Source organism: Panthera onca, chromosome D3, assembly GCF_046562875.1.
Source record: "Panthera onca isolate mPanOnc1 chromosome D3, mPanOnc1 haplotype 2, whole genome shotgun sequence".
Classification (NCBI taxonomy): domain Eukaryota; kingdom Metazoa; phylum Chordata; class Mammalia; order Carnivora; family Felidae; genus Panthera; species Panthera onca.
In genome coordinates, this window is record NC_138350.1 from 45,932,356 (window position 1) to 45,951,818 (window position 19,463).

Here is a 19,463-nt window from a genome sequence, read left to right on the forward strand (position 1 = left end):
CCAGAGACCAAGGCACCTATGACTCCAATGGAGGCTCAGAAGATCTTCTACGAGTTAGACTTCTCCAAATTTGTTCACAGTAACACTGAAGAAAGTCCTAATTGAGCTGTCAACTTATGGATCATAAAAAAAAATTTTTTTTCAATATATGAAGTTTATTGTCAAATTGGTTTCCATACAACACCCAGTGTTCATCCCAAAAGGTGCCCTCCTCAATACCCATCACCCACCCTCCCCTCCCTCCCACCCCCATCACCCTCAGTTTGTTCTGTTTTTAAGAGTCTCTTATGCTTTGGCTCTCTCCCACTCTAACCTCCTTTTTAAAAATGTTTTTGATAATACATTGTTATCTGAACTTGTGGCACACAGTTGGCAAAGGGTTGAAGAACTGAACGGTATTGCGAGATTCAAAAACCCCACCAAATCCCTACTCCCATCTGTCTACTAATATGAGCAAGGTTTTTAAATCCCAGAATCTATTAAAAAATTACATAACTGTTATTGAAAAGTCCATCACATTCTAGCAATAGATAGGTGACATTCTCAGATCTCTAAACCCAGCAGAAAAAATCCATTTTATGAACATTTCACCTTTTATGTTAATATTTTCATAAATTTTGTAATGCTTGTTATTTTGATCACTCACATATTAATACTTGTAAGAATAACAAGACACAAAGAAACTTAAAGTCTTAAGGTCACAGGATATACACTGATTTTTATTTTTATAAGTATTTTTGTGATAGCAAAGTGTGATAATCAGTAAAAGACCTTAAAAGATAAAAAGTGTAGGAAATATGGAGAAGAAGAATGAGTCAAAGGAGCAAATGGAACTGTAAACTCTTCAAGTCTTAAAGTAACAGCTTGCTCTTGTATTGAAATCTCTATGGTATTTGGTTCCACTGGACATCATTAACAATAATATCACATTTTCATTTTAAAAGGTCATATATATTTATAATATATCAGACCTTTCTCATTTCTGATAATAATCCAACACTAATATTCTATGACTCCAAGATATTTAGTGAACACAGGGTTGGCACCTGCAAAGCCCTGGGCACAGGTGCCTACTCAAATTCTGGGCCTCACCCCGGTGCTGGCCCTGGTTTTGAAAGTCACTAGGCATGAACACCCAGGACCTAACCTCTGGGTGAGTCCCGCTGAGAAACGCTGAAGGGATGAGAGAGAAGAGGAGAAAGAAAAACGGGAAGTGCGGGACAATGGGATTATGAGATCAGAGCCCTTCAACAAAAGGACAATGGGAGTAAGGAAATAAGGAAGAAAGGTTTCAAACCACTAACCAGTATCAGTATTAGTTCTGAGCTGGGAATCTGTTTTGTAAAAGCTTCAATTACAGGAGAGTTTTAGAGTTGAGTATCAGTTATGTAAAGTATTCATTTCATGTAGTAATAATCCAACATTTAGTAACATAATCCTGTCCAAAACAGATTGGAAGGACAAAGGAAGATGTCGTTAGTTTGGAAATCTAAGTCTCCATATTCTTTTAATTTTTTTAATATAATTTACTGTCAAGTTGACTAACATACAGTGTATACAGTGTGCTCTTGGTTTTGGGTTTTGTCGCTTACATACGACACCCAGTGCTCATCCTGACAAGTGCCCTCCTCAATGCCCATCACCCATTTTCCCCTCTTCCCCCACCCCCCTTCAGTTTGTTCTCTGTATTTCAGTCTCTTATGGTTTTCCTCCCTCCCTTTCTGTTCCTATTTTTTCCCCTTCCCTTCCCCCATGGTCTTCTGTTAAGTTTCTCAGGTTCCACATATGAATGAAAACATATGATATCCGTCTTTCTCTGACTTATTTCACTTAACATAATATCCTCCAGTTCCATCCATACTCTTTTAGAAAGAAGCAAAGCAAAATGCATACATATGTGGAAATGGAAGACAGGGTCAAAGTGAGCCGGCTGGAGACGGTGCTGCAGGGCACTGAGGTCCAGTATGGCCAATGTCAGGAGAAGATCTCAGACTTTCCTTCCCGATCAAGACAAATTATACCTAGACCACACCTGGCAGATAAGCATCCGTCATGAGTTCATAAAAGCCATGTATTTATGTTTTGGGTTTTTTTTTTTTTTTTCATTTTTTAGTAATCTCTATACCCAGTGTGGGGCTCAAACTCACACCCCAAGATCATGAGTCTCATGCTCTACCAACTGAGCCAGTGAGTTGCCCCAAAGCCATATATTTTGAACAATGATACTATACAAGAAAACCAAATAATCACAAGGGGCATAAATTTTTTAAAAAGTTGGGACTGGACCCCAGTTCAGTGTAGAATCGTGAGGTTTTCACCTGCAGGACACTCACACTCTCCACTCTGCTCTGGCATGCTCTCAAGTCAATGGAGACATCATAAAAAGCTATGGTTCCATACCAAATATCCTCCGCTACTTTTAAGGCTTATTATAGAGTTGAGAAACTGGGAATGTGGAGTTACCGGGAAGAGCTGGCTGAAAGAAAGGTATATGGCTTTTGCAATGGAGATTTGCCCACATCGAAAGGAAGTGAAGTGTTTGAGTATTTTCTTAAGATTTTATTTTTTTAAAGTAATCTCTACACTCAACATCTATCATGAGTTCATAAAAGTCATGTACTTATTTTTTCTTTAAAGATTTTTATTTTTAAGTAATCTTTGTACCCAAAATGGAGCTTGAGCTCATAACACCGAGGTCAAGAGTTGCACGTTCCACTCACCCAACCAGCCAGGTGCCCCTTAAGTGTTTGTTCAGTGTAACAGAATCATAGAAATGTGGGGTGCGCCTGGGTGGCTCAGTGAGTTAAGCATCCAACTCTTGATTTCGGCTCAGGTCATGATCTTATGGTTTGTGGGTTTAAGCCTAGTATTGGCTCTGCACCGACTGCTCTCTGCTCTGCACTGACAGTCAGGAGCCTGCTTGGGATTCTCTCTCCCCCACCTCTCTCTCTCTGCCCCTCTCTTGCTCACACGTGCTCTCAAAAATAAATAAACTTAAAAATCTGAAAAAGAAAAAAATAATCACAGAAACGCACTGCAGGATTTTTAAAAATGACTTTGTTTTGAACTTCAGTACAAAAACATTATGGATATTACATTTTCTAAGTTTTGAACTATTTTCTTTTGGAGGGTGGAAGGAGGCAGATTTTGGAGGGTCAATAACAAAAATTACTTTTAAAAACTTACTCTAATGATGATATTTGTTTCTCTCAAGATACACTGCACTTGGGGCGCCTGGGTAGCTCAGTCGGTTAGGTGTCCAACTCTTGATTTTGGCTCAGGTCATGATATCACGGTTTGTGGGATCGAACCCCACAATGGGCACCATGCTCCTAGCATGAAGCCTGCTTGGCATTCTCTCTCTCTCTCACCTGATCTCTCTGCTCCTACCCAGCTTGTATGTTCTCAAAATAAATAAATAAGCTGTTTAAAAAAGATTCACTGTACTTTATTTTTACGATATACTGCACTTTAAATCTCTATTGTTGGCCAACTGTTACACCTTTCGATTGTTTCTATCGTCTATGAGAGGGGATCCTATGACAGTGCTTACAAGATTTCCAAATGCTAGATAATTCCTTCAATCCACATTAGTAAATGTCCTTCTAAGAATGTTGGCCTCTTATAAATTTAGTAGAGAACGTTTATTTATACAAATAGTTCTGCCATAAAAAGTAAAAGTGAAAACATTCTTCTAGAGAAATAAGAGTTTATCTTTCAAAGTATGACAGGTATGATCCAACATAACATTATGTCCTATCTTTTAAAAGAATATTCTCCATTTAGACAGAACGGTTGCTTTAGACATAAACTAGACCTCTAGCCTAAACAAATTCATGACACCGTCACTAAATCTGATACTTGTGAGACAGAAGATGGTAGCAGACAGATTCAAGCAAGAGAACAGAAAACTGTATTTTCCATGGTGTCCCAAAATGCTCAACCACAGCTGAAGTTTGCATACAAATTCTGTTGACCACATAGTCTTTGACAGATGTGGTATTAATTCTACAGTGAGGGTTTCATTCATCAGAGATTATGTAATGCATTTAATAAGTTGGAATCAGCATTAATTTAACATAAATGGAAGTATCATTTATTGTAAGGATGAATATTCCTTTTGTGAAACTGGCTTAATTTTACTATTTTTCTTTTGAGAGAGAGAGGGACTGCATGTGTGCACACAAGCAGGGGAGGGGCAGAGAGAGAGAAAGAGAATCTCAAGCAGGCTCCACACCCAGTGAGCAGCCTGACACAGGGCTCCATACCAGGACCATGAGATCCTCATCTGAGCTGAAATCAAGAGTTGGACGCTTAACCAACTGAGCCACCGAAGGCACCCCTGGTTTTAATTTTAAACACACAAATATACCTATTTGCATACTAAGTTATGGTGGTAAATATGTTTACTAAGGGTTTGAAAAATATTGCCTCTGTAGAATACAAATATTAATTCTTTCCCTGAAAATTTCAGATCCAAAGACAGTAACATGTATAATTAATGTCTTAAGAAAATATACATTTGGTTTGTCCTGATGAGTCTTAATTAGAGGCAGGTGCTCTGATTCTTTAGTGTAATTAACTGCTGCTAATAATAAAATTGAGCATTATGCTAAACCAGGGACTTCTTAGACAATTTACAGAAATTATGTTATTTCTCTCTCAATACACCTCTAAGGTACAAATTATTCTAACTTTACCCAGTAGAAAACCCCTTCCAGGGGGTATAACAGGTCCCCCGGGGTCTCACAGATAGGAAGCAGAAAAGTTGGGATAAATCCCATTACCCGGCTGTAGACCTTAGTTGAGTTACTCTCCACATAGAATTGGAAAATATTTGTTTAAAATGACTATTTCTGGGATTAGCTCATTGTTCCCATTTGGAAAGTCTCAGATGAGGTAACCCCATGCAGAGAACACAGACATTAGAGAAATGCCGAAGTGGGCATGTCATGAGTTTCACGGATGGCAAGCAGCGGAAAGTGACTATACTTCTCGGTGCAGGAAGTTCCCGGAGCATGTTCAATTGTCACATTACAAAAAGTAATGTCCAGGCAGATTTCTTTAGCAGCTCAGGACTCACATGTTTTACATTGTTCATCATTCTAGTTGGTCAAAGTTCCTGCTAGCAGAATGAAGAGAACTTTACTCAGAATTCTAGCCTAACTGATGTCTGGTTGGGGCTGTGGACCATTGTTTAAAAAAAATTTTTTTAGGTTTATTTATTTTTGAAAGACAGAGACACAGCACAAGCAGGAGTAGGGCAGAGAGAGAGGGGAACACAGAATCCGAAGCAGGCTCCAGGCTCTGAGCTGTCAGCACAGAGCTCGAAGTGGGGCTCGAACTCACGAACGGTGAGATCATGACCTGAGCCGAAGCCGGACACTCAACCGACTCAGCCACCCAGGCGCCCCAATATGTGGACCATTGTTTTAAAAAGAACCTAAGTCTTCATGGAATTTAGCAAATTTTGCCAGGTGCTGCCCTTCCCCCCAAATCAGATCTACCTACAACAGCCAAGCAGAGACACATTCCAAATATCTAACATACCACACTTAAAATTCAAAGCTCAAAACAAGTAGCTCGTATGAAGAAGTGCACATGAAATTATATCCTACACTTTGGTGAGTCTGCTTTCTGAGAGAATTTCTGGGTACTTTTATGGGGAAACACAAATGTGGTGTGACAATAGGAAAAGAGCATTTTCTTTCCCTATTTTCTCAACAGTGAAAAGTCACACTGAAATCCTATTAAAATGGCACAAAGAGTGGTTCAAATTCTGTCAGGCAAACCTAAGACCTTTCCTAATTTCCGAATCTCAAGTTTCCGTAAACTTTGTTGTACATTACTTTTATGCCAACATTAAGATTCCCTCGCAAAGAATATGTAAGGAAACATGGCTGCTTAATGTTACATTAGAAATTGATAGTTAATTTACCATTCCAATACATTTTCTTAGGATGCTCCAGATACTGAAGTCATTTCTGGAAAACATAGGGGAGGGCAGGCTTGTTCTGAAAGAAGAAAAGAAAAATAAACATTTAATTTTAATGCCATTGTCACTAGGAGGGAAAAGCTATTGCCATTAATATGAACACCACAGGCATGCATGTATGGACACCTTAAAAATGTGTACAACAGGGTCTGCCAGAAGCTATACCCCAATCACTGCTATGCTGGCCCCTGAGAAGTGTCACAACAGACCCGCTGGCCCTGTGCCTTTGCTGTCATTCTGATCCTAGGATTCTAGCTCTCCCTGCTGGTGTCCAGCTTTCTGCACCACCTCACAGGTACACCTTCCTTTCATGTGCTGGCACAGCAGACTCTGTCGTTTGGTCCTAGACATACCTACCACTTCTGGATACTTCATACATGATTTTACTCTAGCTGCTGAATAATGTAAACAAAACGCCATCACAGGGCCTAAAGATTTTTAAGAAACTAAATGGAAAAATGCAAATGAATTATAAAGCCGAAGTAAAATTTAGGCCTGGCTTCATATGTTAGCACCAAAGACACAGATGTGAACAAAATTTAGCCCCTCTGGATAAGACAGGAAACCCCTTGCAAATTAAGCTCTACAGAAGGAGCATTTTCAAAGCCTCTGCAGGGGTTTCAAGGTAGCCAGAAGGCTGGTGGATGTCAGTGGCAGAGTGGCCTGGGTAAGCCACATGTCAGGGCTCAGGCATCCAGACCTGGCTGGTCAGAAGCTGACCCCCCTTCCAAAAATCACAGTGGCAGCACTACTGGGGGCAGCGGGCAGAGATGCCAGGCCAACTTCCTAAAACCGTTAATACATTTTTTCTCAGTTATCTTAGAATATGGCAAGGGATGCAGGTTTAGCAATTGCTGGTTAGAATATACCTATGTAATTGAAACATTAAACAAAATAGTAAACAAAACAATTTATCTTCTAAAGAACTTTTATTCTACAAGCTAATTTGAATTACAGAAGTTAACATAAAGTTTTAAAATAAATAATATTTTTAAATCCTCCATGGTAAAATTCTTCTGACTTCTTTTTCTTTTTTAGAAACACACACTGCTCATTTGGCAGATTTCTCATCTAACCAATCTGCTGGATAAGTAGCCACAGATGGTATTTAAATCACATTCTCCACCATCCAGGACCATGAATCTCTGTAACATGAACAATGGAACCTAGGGACAGAATCCCAGCCATCATCTACCATTTGCCCATTCACAGTGCAGTTTTAGAGATGTGTACAGTTGACCCCTGAACATTGGTTTGAGCTGCATGGGTCCACTTACATGTGGGTTTTTTTTTTTAATACAGTACAGTACCATAAATGTATTTTCTCTTATGATTTTCTAAAATCTCACTTTATTGTAACATATAGTATATAATACATATGACATACAAAATGAGTGTTAATTGGCTGTTTATGTTATTGGTAAGGCTTCCAGTCAACAGGCTATTAGTAGTTAAGTTTTTGAGGGTTCAAAAATTATATATGGATTTTCGACTGCCCGGGAGGTGAACTGTTCAAGGGTCAACTATATAAACTAACGTTTCTATCTTTTGTCTGTGAAAAAGTCAGCCATAAATGGAACAGATGCTAGGAAGTTTCAGCCTGAAATACGCTTTGTGAAGACTGAATGAGGGGCTGTAATTCCTCACAGCCAATGCCTACACTGAGAGCACAGGTATGTATCACTATTCTGATTAAAAGCAAGAAAAGCAAGAAATACTCTGGAAACAAGACGATAAAAGACATCCAAAGGTTTTTTTTTTTTTTTTTTTTTTTTTAATTTTTGATTTAGAAATTACAGGACTGCCAGCCAAGAATCCTACCTGAGAATATCCCACATTCATTTTTATGCACTTATCTCATTATGTTATTTTAGGAAAATGTAGTATTCATTCATTCATCAGGAGGCCAGATTATCTGCAACATTATCTATTCCAGAACCCAACCAGAAAGCAGAGCTAAAAGGGACTGTGAAAGGCAACAGGCCATCATAAAGTCCATGCTGTTTTCTTGTGTAAGACTGAAAAAGCAAACTCCCTTAGATTATACTGTGTGCAATAAGTTGATCAAAAACATCAAGAGAAACACTGGCCTCCAAGACAAGCACACAACGTGGAAGCTGTAGCACAGTAAAAGACCTCAGGGTTGTTGACCGTAATCTGAGTCAAGAGCATGATGCTCCTGCCAAAGAGGCAGGTGCAATCTCAGATTGCCAAAAGGAGAACAGCAGCTAGAACATTCCCAAAGGGCAACTCTGCAATGATCAGACCAGAGCCAGGATTCAGATCCATGTGCCACTTTTAAAGGGAACCTGAACACCTGAGTTCAGAAAGACTTACCAGAGGCTAAGCAAATGTGTCCTGGAAAACATTTCTTATAAGAAATGGATGAAAGAGGGGCGCCTGGGTGGCGCAGTCGGTTAAGCGTCCGACTTCAGCCAGGTCACGATCTCGCGGTCCGTGAGTTCGAGCCCCGCGTCAGGCTCTGGGCTGATGGCTCGGAGCCTGGAGCCTGTTTCCGATTCTGTGTCTCCCTCTCTCTCTGCCCCTCCCCCGTTCATGCTCTGTCTCTCTCTGTCCCAAAAATAAATAAAAAACGTTGAAAAAAAAAAATTAAAAAAAAAAAAAAAAAAAAAAAAGAAATGGATGAAAGAAATGTGCAGTCCAGAACAAACAAAAGAAACTGGAGGTCTGGGGAACAGTAGGCATGACAGAGGTCTTGGAGCAGTAGGGGACGGGGCCAGGAGCAACAGCATCCCCATAACCACACCCTGCCCCACTCAACAAGAGCACTCCCTACGCACCTTTGCTTGCTTCGGTATTCTCCACAGCACTGACCAACACACAACATACTACTGTAGGCTCTCAAGTATTAACCACTTCCCCCAAAATGGTGTAAGAGCTTCTGGAGAGCTCACGTTTCACCTACTGCTGTATCCCTGTTGCCCATGACAGTACCTAACACAAAGGAGGAGTTGAAGTATTTGATGAATCAACTTTAGAATGTATAAGGCCTTTTAGCATGCATTATCTCTTTCATAAACAATTTGGTTTATTCTGTGCTACTCAAGTGACTAGGACTAGGACCACTGGGAGAAGTTATAGGATCCTGATAGAAAGGTCTTATAATTCATTCCAAATACGAGAAACAAGAGATTCTTATTAGTAAAGGTTTCAAACAGAGGCTGAATGAGCCCTTTCTGTCATGGCCTGAAAGGCATTCCTGCACTGGGTGGGAAGCTGATCTAGAACAGGGATGTCACTCAACACCCAATAAAGAACATTATGGGCCCTCACACAAAGAACTACCCAGCCCCAAATGTTAATGATGCCAAAGCTGAGAAACCTCCCACAGAAATATGAAAGCTTCATATAGAAATTTAAATTTTGCAGTGGCTATATTAAAGAGAGCAAGATAAATTCATTTCAATAATATATTTTATTTGGGAATGATGTCAGCATCATGGTGCCATGAGTCATTCGTCTTCTCTCCCCTCTGATTTACCACTAATTGGACATACGTATCCTGGAAGAGAAAAAAAAAAAACCCACAGCGCCTCTGCACAGCATAGCAAGATGCCCGAGAAATCTGCCTGTGTACCCTCGAGGGGGTGGACTGGCCCGTGGAAGAGGCGGCAGACCTGGCAGCAGCCGACAGCAATGGCAGAGAAGGCAGCAGCTGGTCCTGTGGTGAGCCAGCACACAACCTTTCTGTCAGAGGAACTGAAGTGGAGGGAGGGTTACGGCAGGGGTGGCGGGGGGGGGGGGGGTCTGCCTGCAAAGAGGTGAGCTGGAGGGACCAGGACCACTGAGGAGAGACCCCTGAAGGAAAGCATCTGCTGTCTGCCCCATGAGGCAAGAGACTGACCCAAAAACCTCTGGAATCCCCTCCCACTTGAAGTTCCCTTGACCCAGCCATCGGTACACCCAAAGTGCCAAGTGCTAAGTACACACCTCCCTCCACTTTTTTTTCATGCTCCCCACCCTTAGCAGGAAGTCAGCTCTGGTAACAAAAACCAAAAGTTGTGCTATAGCCCCATCTTCTGGAAAACAAAAGGATAACCCTTATTCAACCTGTTGAACTGTTAGAATTAAAGCAAAGGAAACCTTGGCTAAATAAGAAAGGTGTTCACTACTTCAAATGTGGAGGCAGGGGCACTTCTTAACAAATACCGTGAAAAATCACATAATATAAAAATCTATAATGACAATTTTCCACCAATGGAACCCAAAGACATGAACACTGCAATCTAACTGATAATTTAAAATAGCAGTTATGACGAAATTCAATGAGCTACAAGAAAACCCCAAATGGCAATACAATGATCTCGGAAAAAAATTAACGAATAGAAGTGTTTTACCAGAGAGATTGAAATTCTAAAAAAAAGAAATAAACAGAAATTCTGTAACTGAAGGACTCAGTAAATGAGATGAAGAACGCACTGGGAACAGAGCAGATCTGATGGAAGAGACGATTAGCAAGCTTGAGGAGAGAAATACAGAAATGATTCAGGTGGAAGGAGAGAATGAAGAGTTTAAAAAGTGAAAGCACCCTATGAGAACTATCTGATGCCATTAAAATGCCAATAGAAGAATAACAGGTATGTTGGAAGGAGAAGAGAGGGAGAAGGGAACAGAGAACCTACTTAAAGAAATAAATAGCTGAGAACTTCCCAAACCTGAGGAAGCAACTGAACACGTAAATCCACAAAGCTAACAGAACACCTTATTACCTCAAGGCATAAAGACCTTCTCTAAGACACATTATATTACAACTGTCAAAGTCAATAATAATGAATGAATTTGAAAGGCATGGGGGTGGGGGATGGGGGAGACAGTAACCTACAAAGGTACTCCCAGTAGGCTATTAGCAGATTTCTCAGGGGAAACTCTATAGGCCATGAGAGAGTAGAATGACATATTCAAAAACTGCCAGCCAAGAATACTCCACCTGGCAAAGCTATCATTCAGATATGAAGGAGAAGTAAAGGCTTTCCCAAACAAACAAAAGCTAAAGGAGTTCACCACTAGACCTGCCTTAAGAAGAAATGTTGAAGGAGAGACACTTCAAACATAAACGAAAAGATGAAAGTACACAAAATTCAATCTGATTAACCAGGCAAGTAATAATACAGTAACTCTTTTTTTTTTTTTTTTTGGAATACCATATTAAACTTAATTATAGCATACAAGAAAAGAGCATTAAGAGTAACTAAAGCTACTACAACTTAGTAACAAAATCATAGCATGCAAAGAGAGTAATTTGTAACAATAAAGGATAAAACTTTTGTAGATGAATGAAGATAGATTGCTATCAACAGAAAAAGGACTATTTTATCTATGAGATGTTTCATGCAAACCTCACGGTTACCACAAAGCAAAAATTTAAAGCAAAGACACAAAATGTAAGAAAGGGGGAGACTCAGCAAATTACCATGGAAAACCACCAATTTACAAAGGTAGACAGAAATAGAAAGAAAAAGAAACAAAGCAGAGACAAAATAACCAGAAGGCAAAAGGTAAAATGGCCGTAGTAAGTCTTACATAACAGTAATCACCCTAAATGTAAATGAACTGAACTCACCAATCAAAACGCAGAGTAGCTGGGTAGATTAAAAAACAAGAGCCAACTATGTGCTGCCTGACTGCAGCTTCATTTCAGCTCTAAAGACCACACAGGCTCAATATGAAAGAATGGAAGGTGATATTCCAAGCAAAAAGAAAAGAAAAGGTTAGTGTAACCATACTTCTATCAGGCAACATAGATATCAAGCCAAAAAAGGGTAACAAAAAGCAAAGAAGGTCATTATAAAATGATAAGGGGAGGGAGTCAATATATTAAGCAGAGATAACAGTCATAAATATATACAGTACCAACACCTGAGCACTGAATATATATATATATATATATATATATATATATATGCGCAATATTTAAGCAATTAATAATAGATCTTAAAGAAGAAATAGAGAACAATACAATAACTACAGAGGAATTCAGTACCCCAGTTTCAGCAAGGGACAGATCATCCAAAGGACACTAAAAGCAAACCACATTTTAGAATAGATGGACTTCTACAGAACATTCTATCCAAAAGCAGAATACATATTCTTCTTAAAATGCACATGGAATATTCTCCAGGACAGATCATATGATAGGCCACAAATCTTAGCAAATTCAAAAGACTGAAGTCCTACCAACTATCTTCTCTGATCACAATGCATGAAATTAGTAATCAAGAGGAAAGGGAAATCTTCAAATACGTGGAAACTAAACAATACTCTTCTGAACAACCAATGGGTCAAAAAAGAAACCAAATGAGAAATAAAAAATTATCCTGAAACTAATGAAAATGAAAGCACAACATACCAAGTATTGTGGGATGCAACAAAGCAGTTCTGAGAGGAAAATTTATGCAATAAATGTATATGTTAAGAAATTAGATCTCAAACAACCTAACTTTACATCTCAAGGAACTAGAAAAAGAACAGACTAAGCCCAAAGTTAGCAGAAAGAAGGAAATAATAAGGATCAGAGTACAAATAAGTAAAATAGAGCAGAAAAACAATAGAAAGGATCAATGAAACTAAGATCTAAGACCTGGTTCTTCAAAAATATAAACAAAATTGACAAACCTTTAGCTAGACTAAGAAAAAAAAGAAAACTCAAAATTAGAAATTATAGGGGTGCCTGGGTCACTCAGTCAGTTAGGCGTCCACCTTGGGCTCAGGTCATGATCTTCTGGTTCATGGGTTCAAGCCCTGCATCAGGTTCTATGCTGACAGCTCAGAGCCTGGAGTCTGCTTTGGATTCTGTGTCTCCCTTTCTCTCTGCCCCTTCCCTGCTCACACTCATCCTCTCAAAAATAAACAAACATTAAAGAAAAAAAAAAAGAAATTACAACTGATACTATAGAAACACACAGAATTATAAGACTATCATGAACAATTAATTATATGCCAACAAATTATATAACCTAGAATACATTTAAGTTACATTTCTAGGCTACACGTTACAAATCTAGGATACATTTCTCGAACACATAACCTACCAACACTGAATTAAGAAGAAATAGAAAAATCTGAACAGATCAATAATGAGTAAAGAGACTGAACCAGTGATTAAAAAAAAAAAACAAAACAAAAACTCCCAATGCAGAAAATACGCAGACCAAACAGGTTCACTGAAGAATCTATCAAACATTTAAATTTAAAGGAGAATTAGCACCAACCCCCCTCAAACTCTTATGAAATACCAAGGAGAAAGAATACTTCCAAACTCATACTGTGAAGCTAGCATTACTTTGATACTAAAACCAGATAAGGATACCATAAGAAAACTATAAACCAATATCCCTGATGAGTACCAATGCAAAAATTCTTGACAAAATATTAGCAAACCAAATTCAAGAACACGTTAAAAGATTATACATCAGGACCAAGTGGAATTTATCCCTGGGATGTGAGTATGGTTCAACATACACAGATTAATGAATGTAAAACATTAAAACAATGAAAGATAATAATCACAGGATCATCTCAATAGATGAAGAAAAAGCCCTTGACAAAATACATCCTTTCGTGATTAAAAACCCTTAACAGACTGAGTATGGAAGGAACATACGTCAACATAAGAAAGTCCACATGTGACAAACTCACAGCTAACACTATACGCATGTACTGGAGAGAAATGGAAAGCATTTCCTCTGAGATCAGGAACAAGGCAAGGATGCCTACCCTCACCTCTCGTATTCAATATAACACTGGAAGTCCTAGCTGGAGCGATGTAGGCAAGACAAAGAAATAAAAGGCTTCCATTACCATGGTGTGAAAGTCATATGCATTGAATTTTTATCTTTTCCTAGGCTATACATACAGTACTCTCTCATGATGCCAGGTGATGGCAGCTACAGCCCCCAATCAACCACAAGTTCACAAGGGTAAACAACCAATACACTTATAACCATCCTGTACCCATATAACCATTCTGCTTTTCACTAGCAGTACAGTATTCAATAAATTACATGAGATGTTCAACACTTTATTATAAAATAGGCTTTGTATTAGATGGTTTTGCCCAACTGGAGGCTAATATAAGTATTCTGAGTATGGTTTTTTCTAGGCTAAGCTATGATGTTGGGTAGGTTAGCTGTATTGAATGCATTTTCAACTTATGATATTTTCAACCTCTGATGGGTTTATTGGGATATAACCGCATTGTAAATTGAGAAAATGGAGTAGAGAAACCCCCAAAGAATTAGTAAAAACAAAAACCAAACACACACAAAACTGTTGGAATTAATGAACAATTTCAGTAAGTAGCAGAATACAAAATCAACATATGGAAATCAATTACATTCCTTTATATTAATGATGAAGCAACTGAAAAAAATTTAAAAGACCCACCGCATTTCCAGTAGCATCAAAAACAATAAAATAGGAATAAACTTAACCAAGGACATGAAAAATCCATACAATGAAAACTACAAAATTTTGCTGAAAGAAATTAAAGACGCAAACAAATGGCAAGACATCCATGTTCACAGACAGAAGAATTAATACTGCTAATATAGCCACACTAGCCAAAGCAATCTAGAGATTCAATGGAATCCCTGTCAAAATATCAAAGACATTCTTCACAGAAATAGAAATAATCTTAAAATTTCTGTGGGACCACAAAAGATCCCAGATAGCCAAAGCAATACTGAGAAAAAAGAACAAAGCTGAAGGTATCGCACTTCTGGATTTCAAACTACACTATAAAGCCAAGTAATAAAAAACCAATATAGTATTGGCACAAAAATAAACACATCAACCAATGGAACAGAACAGAAAGTCCAGAATTAAACCCCAGCACATCTGGTCAACTAATATTCAACAAGCAAGCCAAGAATACCCAGTGGAGAAAGGATGGTCTCTTCAACAAATGGTGCTAAGAAAAGCTAGAGACACAGTAATGAAACTGGACCCCAATCTCCTGCCACTCACAAAAATTAACTAGAAATGGATCAAAGACTTGAACATAAGACCTGATACACCTTAAAACTCCTAGAAGAAAATAGAGGGAGGAAGGTCATCAATATTGGTCTTGGCAATTTTGGGGGCAGGATTCAAAAGCACAAACAACAAAAGAAAAAAAAACCAACAAAACAAACGGGACTACATTAAACTCAAGCTCTGCATAGCAAAAGCAACAACAAAATGAAAAGACAACCTACAAAAGAAAAATTCTGTAAACATATATTAGATAAGGAATTAATGTCTAAAATACATAAATAACTCAGTCAACTTGGGGCACCTGGGTGGCTCAGTCGGTTGAGCGTCCAACTTTGGCTCAGGTCATGATCTCACAGTTCGTGAATTCGAGCCCCATGTCAGGCTTGCTGCTGTCAGGAGTCAGTGCAGAGCCCTCTTCAGATCCTCTGTCCCCTTTTCTTTCTGTCCCTCCCTGGCTTACACACATACTCTCTCTCAAAAAAAAAAAAAAAAAAAATTAATAAAAAAACAAGAACTCAGTCAACTTAGTAGCAGAGCTAAATAGACATTTTTCCAAATCAAAATGGCCAACTGACACATGAAAATATGTTCAACATCACTAATCATCAGGAAAATGCAAATCAAAGCCATAATGAAATATCACCTCACACCTGTCAGAATGGCTATCAAGAAAACAGAAGACAACAGGTGATGGTGAGGATGTGGTAAAAAGGGAAGCCTCCATACACTGTTGATGGGAATCTAAATTGGTCCAACCACTATGTAAAACAACCTGATAGTTCCTCAAAAAATAAAAATTTAGATCTACCATACAATCCAGCAATTCCACTCCTGGGTATATACCCAAAGGAAATAAAAACAGGATTTTGACAAGATAGACACACTCCCATGTTTACTGCAGCATTATTTATGAGAGCCAAGATACGGAAGCAACCGAAATGTCCATCGATGGATGAATGGGTGAAAAAGAGGTGGTACGTACACACAACGGAGTATTCCTCAGTCACAAGAAAGGAACATATCCTTCAATTTGTGACAACACGATGACTTTGAGTACACTACACTAAGTGAGAGAAGTCAGAGAAAAAGACAAGTCCTATATGGTATTCCTTATATGCCCTATCTAAAAAAGCTAAGCCTGTAACAAGGAGAGTAAAATGGTGGTTCCTAGGGGTTGGGCAGATAAAAGTGATGGTGTTTAAGAGTACAAACCTGCAAGGGGGAGTAAATAAGTCACAGAGATCTAATGGACAAAATGAACACAGGCAATACTGTACTATTAAAAATATACTGCATTTCACACAATATGTCCAAAACATTTGCATGTCGAAATGTAACCAACACAAAAAATTGAGGTACTTTACATTTTTTCCCATCTTAAGACTTCAAATTCCAATGTGTATTTTATACTTAGAGCACACATCTCCATTTAGCTCAATTTTCAACAACTAAAGTGAAGTCTAACCTTATCAAAACAATAAAATGGCAATTTAATACAAAAATATTTTAGTTTCATTTTTACAATTAAAACTTGTATTACATTAACTTAGATTGAGGCTAAAAATTGTGTTTCTCCATCACACTACCCACATTTCAAGTGCTCAAAAACCACAGTGGCTAACGGCTACTACTGGACATGTCCGATTTCTGTGATTGCTTCTGGAAAACACAAGGACAGTACTGCTGTGAGCCTGTGGGGGAAGAACCAAAAATCACTGAAATATAGGAGTCTAAAGTCAATGAGAGACAGAAGAATTTATAACCTAATGATTAAGAAAATGCTAAATCTTCTGTAGTATTCTTGAAAGCAGAGGAAATAAAAATTTTTAATAATCGGGTATCAGATTAAAAACTTTTAAAAGCATTTCTACTGAAAAGGAGATGTTTCTATATGTAAAAATTTTATGCTCCGACCAGGACAAAAAAAAAAAAAAGTCCCTATTGGTACTGGATGAAGGAGAATTACTCCAGGCAGAAGTAAGAACAGAAGAGAGAAGCGATCAGAATTTTCAGGCTGAAACCATAGATCAGTTATTCTCTTTCCTTGGAGTTTATCTGAGAGTCATTATATCCTGAATTCTATGCTTCCTTTTTTTCTTCACACAGAGAGAAAACACCCTGTACCAGGGACTGAGAGTGATGTGTCCTGGTTCTATTTTCAACCACACAGATGACACTACGACTATCCACACAACAACACAATAACTGGTTTTGAGTGAAAAGCCTCACCACGGTTGTTTTATGTGCGTGAAGCGAACGGCTCAGTGCGTTATCCCATTATTCCCACCTACCCAGTGTTGTGGACGGACCCCCGACTGAACCAAATCAGCGTGACTTAGAATCCCCCTTCTTCTGAAGAAAGGTTGTTCAAGTTCAAGAGATCACTCTCCCCTCAATCTTCAAGGTACTTTTAGTGGCAGAAACTGTATGTGAGGCTCAGCCTGACAGAGCCTCTCAAATTCACGTGAGCTGCACAGGTCCTCCTGATCTGCCTGCTGGACACCAGGCCCACTGGCTTCTTGCCCTTGCCCCATGGATTACTCTGGTAAACACAGAATTCTGTTTGCTCATGGAGGCTCTTTTAAAAAGAGTAGAACAAGATTACAAAACAAAGGCAGGCAAAAGTAAGCTTTTGTTTCATGATTTTCAGGTCTGCTTCTTTCATGAGGCCACACGAATCACACAGGTCTTGTGTTGGGGAGTGTGTGTACGCGACTGAAACAGCGCTATCCTTGGGTGTGGGGTCTTTTTCACAGAGAAATGTAAAGATCGTGGGATGCCAACCAGGGCCACAGCTGACCTGCCCGGCCCGGGGCAAACCTCCAAGCCTGATCCACAGCTGTACACTCACCTTATGTGGCAGCTAGATCTGTATGAGATGAAGTGATGCCCGGGACAATTAGAGTCTCATGGCGACCAGGTTTCAATTTCTTACCTGCACATCAGTCTTAAAGAATTTTAAAAATCCCGAAATTTAAAAATTTAAAAATTTTTTAAAAAACTTAAAAATTCTTTGTTATTTTTATAAAGTACATACATATTAAGATAAAAACATCAGATATTGGTGATATCATATCCCCACTAAATTAGCTTCTCAATTTGTATGAGCTCTCTGTGTATTATAAATATTCTACCACCTGCATTGCAGAGAACTCTTTCTAAGTCTATCACTGGTCTTCTGATTCTGTTCACAGTATCAGAGTAATTTGCCAAACCAAATCTGGGGAAGCTATCCATGTTACATCATAATCTATATGTGAAACTTAAATAGCTATCTTTCAATATTTTCTCTACGGACAAGCTAAAAAACATTTCATCATTCTATTAATAATCACTGGAGAAAAAAAGCAAATTTCTTTTTAAGTTTATTTATTTATTTTGAGAGGGACAGAGACAGTGTGAGTGGGGAAGGGACAGAGAGAAAGAGAGAGGCAGAGAGAGAATCCTAAGCAGGCTCCACTCTATCAGCACAGAGCCCGACACAGGGCTTGAGCCCACAAAACCATGAGAGCATGACCTGAGCCAAAACCAAATGTTGGACACTTAACCGACTGAGCTACCCAGGCACCCCAGAAAGGTAAATTTCTTAATTCATCAAGTTTTGTAATCTTGTTCTTAAATTTTCAGAAGTTCAACTTCTGTATCAAAACCAGCACAGCCTATGACAACAAAGATAATCTCAAGCATTTACATACCTAGAAAAAAGTTACATGGTTCATTTTTCAAATCTGTTATTTTAAATATATGTTATTATGTACCAACTGAAACAACGCATGGAGGAACAAACCCATCATCTATCTATTCCCATCTCCAATACCAATGTAACAGCATGGAGGGCTCCCCTCCATACTTTTCTCTTTGCACAAACATGCATATACAAGTATATATTCTTTTACTGAAATATTACCCCACAGATCACATTTCTCCCACTGAATAATGTACCAAAAACACTCCTCCTAGTTGATAGATAAGTGTGTCTTTCTTTCTGATATCTTTATGCACAGGTACACAAGCAGATATGTGTAACTTTGTATCAGTAGCAAATCATGCATGCTCATTGTATTTTTAATGCAGTCTTTCCCCCTTTCGTTCTTTTTGCTTGCCCCACTTCCCTGTCTCAGCCACCACTGAATACCCTGTAACTCCAGTTTGAAGCCTGGTAAGTATTTTTCTATACTTTTGTACATTTTATCAAATAGGACACATGTGCACACAAAGGGGACTTCTGACTGGAAGATTCCAAACCAGAATACTATTTATACATGCTTCTAGATGGTTTGCTTTCCCCATTCAGTATTTCGTGAAAATTTATTCAACTCAAATGGTAAACTCATTCTTTCAAAGAGTGAATCATAATCCATGACAAGAATCCTGCACACGAAAATACATTCTGCCGCTCCCCATGAAAGGCATTCACTGTTTTCATTCTTTTGCTCTGACAACGCAGCAAAAACATCTTAATACATCACATTCC

The 19,463-nt window shown here is 38.6% G+C and overlaps 1 protein-coding gene across 7 annotated transcripts in view; it reads right to left on the reverse strand.

Moving 5' to 3' along the window:
* The window catches only part of OSBPL1A (oxysterol binding protein like 1A), a 265,761-nt gene that overhangs the window by 32,804 nt on the left and 213,494 nt on the right, over positions 1 to 19,463 (reverse strand). For all 7 annotated transcript variants that reach the window (XM_078435369.2, XM_078435368.2, XM_078435370.2 and 4 more), the window contains one exon: positions 5,939 to 6,014. In XM_078435369.2, coding sequence (XP_078291495.1) covers positions 5,939 to 6,014 — 76 coding nt within the window. The remainder of the gene's footprint in view (positions 1 to 5,938; positions 6,015 to 19,463) is intronic.